At 26.0% G+C, this 8,234-nt stretch overlaps 1 protein-coding gene across 1 annotated transcript in view; it reads right to left on the reverse strand.

The window, feature by feature from the left end:
- LOC100198000 (translation initiation factor eIF2B subunit delta) overlaps positions 1-7,959 on the reverse strand; it is a 37,253-nt gene extending 29,294 nt beyond the window's left edge. The window contains exons 1-4 of the mRNA XM_065795723.1: positions 7,802-7,959; positions 4,168-4,270; positions 1,868-2,045; positions 922-1,039 (exon numbers count right to left, since the gene is read on the reverse strand). Of these exons, the coding sequence (XP_065651795.1) occupies positions 922-1,039; positions 1,868-2,045; positions 4,168-4,270; positions 7,802-7,939 (537 nt within the window). The 5' untranslated portion in view covers positions 7,940-7,959. The remainder of the gene's footprint in view (positions 1-921; positions 1,040-1,867; positions 2,046-4,167; positions 4,271-7,801) is intronic.
- Positions 7,960-8,234: the final 275 nt, after the last annotated feature.

Below are 8,234 nucleotides of genomic sequence, written 5' to 3' on the forward strand. Positions count from 1 at the left end.
AAACAATGAGACTGAAGTTCAGATGAGACTTTTTTTATTTAACAAATTAATATTCAGCAAAGCTGAAAGAAACCATTAATTAAGTTGGGTGTTACCACGGTAACAATTACAATGTGTTTTTTAACTTTGTCTAAAAGAGAGAGGGTATCATTACAAGAACTACCCCAAATACAACAACAGCATTTCATACAAGGACAATCAAAAGATTTATAGAGATAGAGAAAAAAATTAGGAATAAGAATACGACAAGCAAAATAAATAAAGACAAAATTTAAAAGCATCTCAAAATGACTGAAAATTGGACTTTTTAGGCGAATGGATATTTTGCTTTTGAATATATTTAAGTTCTAGAATGCAACAAGCTGCCTATATTTTGCACATTTATTGCAGACAGTAATAGCTAATCAGAAAACTTATCTGTAAAGACTTGTGGAAGAATAGAAAAATGCTACAGTTTAATTTTGTACAATTTAATTTTGGCATATTTTAGCAATTTTAGGATTTTTTCTAAATTTGAGGAGGTCATAATTTTTTTCTAATTTAATACAAGTTAAAAAACACTTTTTTAAAGAGAGAACTATCCAGAAAATAGTTCTAGAAAAAATCAGACACTTTTTAAAAGTGAGAAAAAAGTTATACAGCTCCAAAGTAGTCTGTTTTGACTATTTGTAAATTAAAAGGGGGGAGAGGGCCACTGTGTCATGTTTTTAAGGCTATAATTTCTGAACCGTTGTACTTGGAAGTCTGAAATTTCAAATTTAACCTACCTACATAATGCACATAACAATATGTGAAATTCAGGAAAATCAGAGATGGGGACCCACGGGCCATTGGTTTAAATATAACTATTTGACCCTACTGTGCTGTGTTTAAAATAAAGATTGTTTCCATAAATTAACATAAAAAAATTATGCTTTATACCTGTTTAAATGCATAAAGTAAAGCAATACAGCGAGCATTAGAACCAGATATAATGCCTTTTGCATACTGTAAGCCAAGTTTGATGATCACTGGATGAATTGAACCAGTTGATAAAAAACTTAAAAAAAAACGACTAAAATTAACAACAGTTTTAAAAACTTAAAGAAAACTTTATTTTAATTTATTAGCTAAAATATTATAAAGTTATTAAATATATGGTTGTTTTTTTTAAAAAAAAACCTAATATTTAATAACTTAAAACATTGTTTATGTATATAACATTTTAAACTTTATTATGTATTTACTATTTTGAACTTCTTTTTTTTTTTTTGCATTTTTAACAGTAATGAAACTTGATCTAAAAATCTTAAATACCAAAACTATGAACCTAGAATAACTTTTGAATGTCCCATTAGAATAACAAATATTGCTAACTTAGTAAGCAAATTAACAATAAAATGAATCTAAAAAGTTGCAATTTCTTAAAAATGATTTATTTTATTGTACAACTTTTATTTAAAAACATAGCACTAGAAGCCTTTCATAGTTTCATCAGTAGTGCTATTATAATAGAATTACTGATGAAAAATTAAAAGTTGTAAAATTAAATAAACCATTTTTAAGAAATAGAAACTTTTTAGATTAATTTTATCGTTATTTTGCTTGGCATACCATACACTTTTTATATTGGTTTACATTATATTAATAGTTAGTTAATATATATATATATATATATATATATATATATATTATATATATATATATATATATATATATACATATATATATATATATATAAATATATATATAAATATATATATATATATATGTATATATATATATATATATATATATATATATATATATATATATATATATATATATATATATATATATATATATATATATATATATATATATATATATAGTGTAAAGAGAAACTAACGATATATCTTTTGTAAGCGATAAATCTTCTTCGTATTGATGTAGGTGAGAAAATAAATTCACTTTCTTCTGTTCTTGTGTATTTCTTTGTGGTACATTTTGTTTAGCAAGTTTCTTTGAGACCTTTTTTTGTGCTATTGGATCATCCATCAATACATTGTAAGCGACTCTTTGAACTCCTAAAATAAAAAAAATTCTGAAAAAAAATTAAAAAATACAAGGGTTTTTCTATTTAAAATTTGGGCAACAGAACCTGCATGCCGGCAACTTGCTGCATGAAAATTTGGCAGAAACATTGCTCTATATAGACATTTTTTTCAAAAAAAGCAATATTTTCCACAAAAAAAAGTCCTTAATTTCTGAATTTAGGTGGCACCCAAATGTCCCACAATTAGGATCTAAATAAGCCCCTGATATACATCTAGTACTCTAATTGTAGCAATTGTTAACCAAATTCTAATATTAGCCAAAAATATGCATAGATATTTTATACTTTACCTGTTACTGCCAGATATCAAGCCGCTTATTTTGAAAGTGGCATAAGTTACCTTTTCAAAAAAATCAAGTTAATGATAACAATAGTTACAATTTAACGGTATCTCTTCATTTGTGAAATAATATAAACTAATTGTGTTGAAAATTATTGAGATATTTTGGAAAGAAGTTTTGCTAGTTAACATTAACAGTATAACAAACATGTTAAAACACAAACCTTTAAAAATCTCTGTTTAAAAACAAAGTTACTTATACCACTTTTAAAATAAATGGCTCAATAAATTATATAAATTTAATTGCAGTGGCGTCTGTAATACCCAGTGGCATAGCGAGGAGCATTCCTGAAAGTTAAACGTAGATCTAGCTACATTAACAATATCAAATTTAGAACACAGTATAGATGAAGAAAGTTTATTTAAATCGTAAACATTTTAACTATTAGAAAAAAACAAATCAAAATATATATTATATATTTTAAATAGTTAATTATTTTTTGTTTCTTGAAAATAGTTTTAAAAACAGAAACTTTCTATTCCAAACCAGTGATTATTGCAAACATTAAACCAAAAATAAATTATTTTAATTCTGTTCAAAATTAACCAAAAATAAATTATTATAATTCTGTTCAAAAAAGTTTTTTTTCCAAAAAATTATTTAGGCATAAACTTAAAGAAATATAATTCAATTTATTAAACCAAGTTTTTTTCTCTCACTTTTTGTAACAAAAAAATTTGAACAAAAAAATTAAATGAAAACATCAAATTTAAAACGATTTGAATAAAAAAATTGATTATACTTAAGTTTTTAATAGTACGCTAGATCAAAAAGCAATAAATTTGAAAAAACATGGTATCTAATGTTTTTTTTTGCTTTGATTGTACTCATTTGGTCTATAGATAAAGTTTTTGCGCAAATATGAAGTTTAAAGTTTATTGACAATTATGTTTTAATTTATTAAACAAAAAAATTCTATTTATTTACTTTTTATATTATTAACATTATAAACTGTATAAAACAGCGTCGCAAAGTTTTTTAGATTAACACAACTTGTGTTTATCTAAAAAAATATAAAAAGCTTGTATTACAAGGTCTCTATATTGTCAAAACAACTTTGCAGTATTATTGCTGTTTTACAATAACAATTTACAAAAATAACATGTGTTTTATCATAAGCATATAATAATTACAGTTGTTTAAATATTGCAATATTTGCATTTTTACTTTTACTTTTTTACTTTAACTTTTTTAAGTATCATGTTAAGTCAAAATAATTACTAAAAGTAATATCGTAATAGTATTAAATACTTTATTTGCTCATTACATCATAACTTGCTCATTACATCATAACTTGCTCATTCCTCTATAATTGTAACTTAAACTTTAAATTATAACTTAAGCTGTTAACTATTACAGTAAGTTAAGTATAACAGAACGCTATTTTAAACTCTGCCAAACAAGAAAATTGTAAGATAGTATTCAAAGATGAGAGATATTATCTTTAAAAAATAACAATTACGAACTAATATACAAAAGATACTATTTTATACTAACGCAACCCCTTCCCCTCCTTACTGCAAACCGGCGCTCAGGATAAAGGGGAGGGAGGCTTTTGATTCAAAAAAAAAATTTTTCGCAATTAGATTTTGTTTGTGTTAATTCGAGCCCTGCTTAAGCTTTAATTGGTCAGATAATGAGTGTCAACCTGAATTCAAAAGGTTATATACAATTTTTGCAATTCAATCCTACTGTTTATATTGTTATTAATTTAACAATATTGTTATTAAATTAAATTCATAACAAAAATACCTTCAGTCAATTTCTTATTATTTTGAGTGCTTTGGGCAACACTGTTTGATTGAGACTTAGGTAACTGAACGGAAGCTGAACTTTTTGCAGCACGTTGTGCATCCTGCATACAAAAAAAAATCACCCTCAATAGTTATAACATTTATAAATACAAGCGTTATAACTACTATCATTAAAGTAAATATAGATGATAAATATGATAAACATTTAATTTACACTTTTTTTATATTAATTCATAAAATTATCTTTTTTAACAAACCACAAATTTAAAAAAGAAGTCATAAAACACATAAGTAAGAAAGAAGAAGATACCAGCTTCTTTTTTATTAAGGAAGTAGAACTTCACTTATAACTTGAAACCAATTTATTACATCTTGGCTAATTTATTATACCTCAAAACCAATTTATTACATCTCAAAGACTAAAAATTTATAACACTTTTTTCACTAATACCTTTAAATAAAATTATTACATCTTGGAAGCTTGCCACCAATTTAAATAATTTGCAGACTTTAAAAGTCGAACAATAGAGTTATTTAAAAAATTGGCTTTGTGGTCTTTGAATGTTATAAAGCAGTTATAAATTCTCTTTATTTTGATATTATTAAAAACAAAATGATTAATTAAAACCTGCTTATTTTCAGTTTACATCATCTTTAAGTTTAAGGTCGGCTTTTTTATAAATGGTTGTGATCGTGTTCATAAGAAGATGATTATATTCCTCCTCAGTTAATTTGTACATGTTTGAAGTTTTATCAGCAAAAGTTAAGGCAAACGCAATCTAACCCTAGTCAAGCAATATTTCCCTGTCAACCACAGTCTGTACAAAATATTTAACAAAATATCAATTAACATTCTCTCATGCAGTGCTTTCATGACAAACCCAGACCTGTTTTGGTACCGCTGGAGTGGTATGGGTGCCCAAAAAAATTTTTTCATTTTTCTTTTGCTTTTTAATTAAAAATAGAAAAATGCTTTTTTGGTTTTAAATGCAGTATATAAGTAATTTTCATTTTTTCTTATAAAATGAATTAAAAAGTAATGACTTTTTTCACACAATTACATGACATAATTGTCCTTTGATTACTGACTGAACATTACATTTTTAAAAAAATGAATGCTGTTATGAAACTTAATTTTAAAAACTATATTTTAAAAAATGTATGAAAAATTTGCTTCTTCAAAGACTTTTTGTTGGCAATTAAGAGTTAACTGTTTTTTGATAATGAATAAACATAAGTAAAAACTTCAGTCTTGATAACAATCACACAAATTTAATTTTTGAATGAATGAACTTTTGATCTTTAGATTACTATTTTATTTTACATATATTTTATTTTACATAAGGAAAACGAAAAAGCAAAAGGTAAACTTTTTCAAAAAGTTTTGTTTTCTTTCCGTATTCTTTTCGCCTTTAATAATAATAAAAATAACGATTACAATAACTTAATAAAGGTTTTTTTAAGATGTAGTTATTTTCAAACTTGTTTGGTTAAATCTCTTCAATGTTTAAAAAAATTCATAGTAACTTATTTATTAAACATTACTTTTTTTTTAATCATAATGATTAAAAAGGACTAAATTTATTTTTTTAATATATTTTTTTCAATCAAAAAAAATTTACAAATAAAATAGTATTTATTAGTGACAATTGCATTGAAGGTGTTACTTGATTAAGCGTTTCTGAGTTCAATTAATAGCTTATGTCTGTTGATTGATTTTATTTTTGTTATTAATTATTTTGAAAATAACCCCGTATATTGAAAACAAGCAAACAAGCAAAATATAGGTGTATGAGAGCAGCAAGTGTTTTACATGTTTGCATGTTATTGTTTGAGCAACAGAGAAAAATTTTCTTGATCTAAGTTTTTGCATTTTGTGTCTTTGTAATATTTGGTAGAAACTGCTATCCAAACTCGCTTAACAGGCCAATAGTCTGAAGAATTTAAGATGAATGAGCTGGTAGACAAATCAAGATTGTATTGACGTGATATGTATGCCCATTTAGGTGTAAAATATGAATACAACTATTGACATTCTATTATATACACTTCCGTCAACCATTCAATAAATATATATTGCTCCATCCAAACCGAATCAGACATTGAATATTTGCTGCCAGTTGGACAACCTAAAGCCCACTCAGCTCTGAAGTTTTGTTTTACTTTGTAAACCATGAATGGAGGTGTAAAGTATTCATCAGAATTACAGCAATTGTTCACTGTGTAATGGATTTTTTTGTTGTAACACTATTTGTAGCTTTTTTGATATACTACAGTTGCTTTGCCTTGATCACCACAGAAACCCATTTATCATAATTTTAAATATGACAATTAGTAGTTCTATCTGAAAATTGATATTGTTTAGTGACAACATCAAAGTAATTATTAATTATTTCATACTAATAGTTTCATAATAATTATCAATTATTTCATATTTAATTCTTGCATACATAAAGCTATGGCAGACCCTAAATATAAATCTCAAATCCGTATGGAATACTGTTGCCATATCTGGGGCGGATCTTTTAATAATGCCCTTTCTCTTTTAGACAAGGTGCAAAAACACATGGTAAACAAAGTTGGACTTGCTCTTGCAGCCAACCTCCAACCATTATCACATCGTCGTAATGTTGCTTCTCTTTCACTTTTCTACAAATACTATAATGGGGACTGCTCTAAAGAGCTAGCTTCTCTTGTGCACATACTAAAATTCATTCTTGTGTTACTCGTCATTCAATTAAGTCTCATCCTTTTTCTGTGACTGTTCCTAAATGCTTTAAAAACTCTTATTCGTCTAGTTTTTTCCCTCAAACATCAGTTCTTTGGAATTCGCTTCCTTCATTTTTCTGATTCATATAATTTACAATCTTTTATATTGTCTATCAATCGTTATCTTACTCTACAATCTTCATCTTTTCTCTTTCAGTAACTTCCAACTATAGTAGTGGTTGCTTGCAGCCTTATTGGAAGCAAAGATAAAAAAAAAAAATTGTGAGTTTTTTCTTGTTAAAATTCCTTTAGACAACCATTTCCTAAATGCACAAAACCAGTCTTTGCCAGGCCTGCCATTCTTAAACAGGTCTGATTGATTTGTACAAAGAAGGTAGCTGCATACAAAGCCAATGACATTACTTCGTGTCAAACCATAACTCCATTTACAAAATAACTTAAACACATGAACCATCATTGATTCTGTTTGCTGCTAGAGTGTCGTTGCTGATCCTGGTCTCTTGAAGCTTGCATTGTTGTTGTTCTTGCATCCTATTAGAGTAAAGAATAGAATGCCATAACTGAATGCATCTTTCCTGATTAAAGTATTTTTTTTCTTTTATATTATCTAATGCAGCTTCAACATCTTCTTCATTGTACAACTTCTTACTTGTTGACATCTTGAAAGTGAATAATTAATAAATATTATTTAATCATTTTTGATTAATAAGTAATAATAAAATAGGAAGAAATTGGAATAATAGAAAGAAACTGGAACTAATGCATAAGAAAATCCAATCATTTAACTCACATAGGTACCTTATTTGAAAACTTACATAGGTACTTAAAAATTTATATATTAAACTTCTTCTTAAAAACAAAAAACAATGTAAAGTATTCCATATTAAGAAAAATTTAATAACCTGAATTTGTCTTCTCTCAGCACGAAGCTGTCCTTTGCTTTTTAAAGTTCCATCAGCATTTAATGGAGCATCTTTTACTTTTTCACCTGTATCATTCTTTTCTTTTTTTGTTTTTTCAGGTTTAGAACTTTCTGACATTTTTCTAAATTAAAATTTTATAAATTTTCAACAAAAAATTGAAGGAAAATAATTATGTGACTAGAAACTTACATATCTTTAATATAGCTGTGGAGTAGCACTTGATAGCACAGTGGTAAAAGTCTGAGGAGGGAATTTAGCATATAGTTATAGCAGCATGTTGCCACTACATAGCATATAGAAACCTTCATTATTTTAATTTAAAAAGTGGTAAATATTTAAAATTTTATAACATTATTTTCTTTTGTAAGTTTAAACATTGTTATACCATGTTAGATTATCTGATGTAATTTCA

This window comes from Hydra vulgaris, chromosome 04, assembly GCF_038396675.1.
Source record: "Hydra vulgaris chromosome 04, alternate assembly HydraT2T_AEP".
Classification (NCBI taxonomy): Eukaryota; Metazoa; Cnidaria; class Hydrozoa; order Anthoathecata; family Hydridae; genus Hydra; species Hydra vulgaris.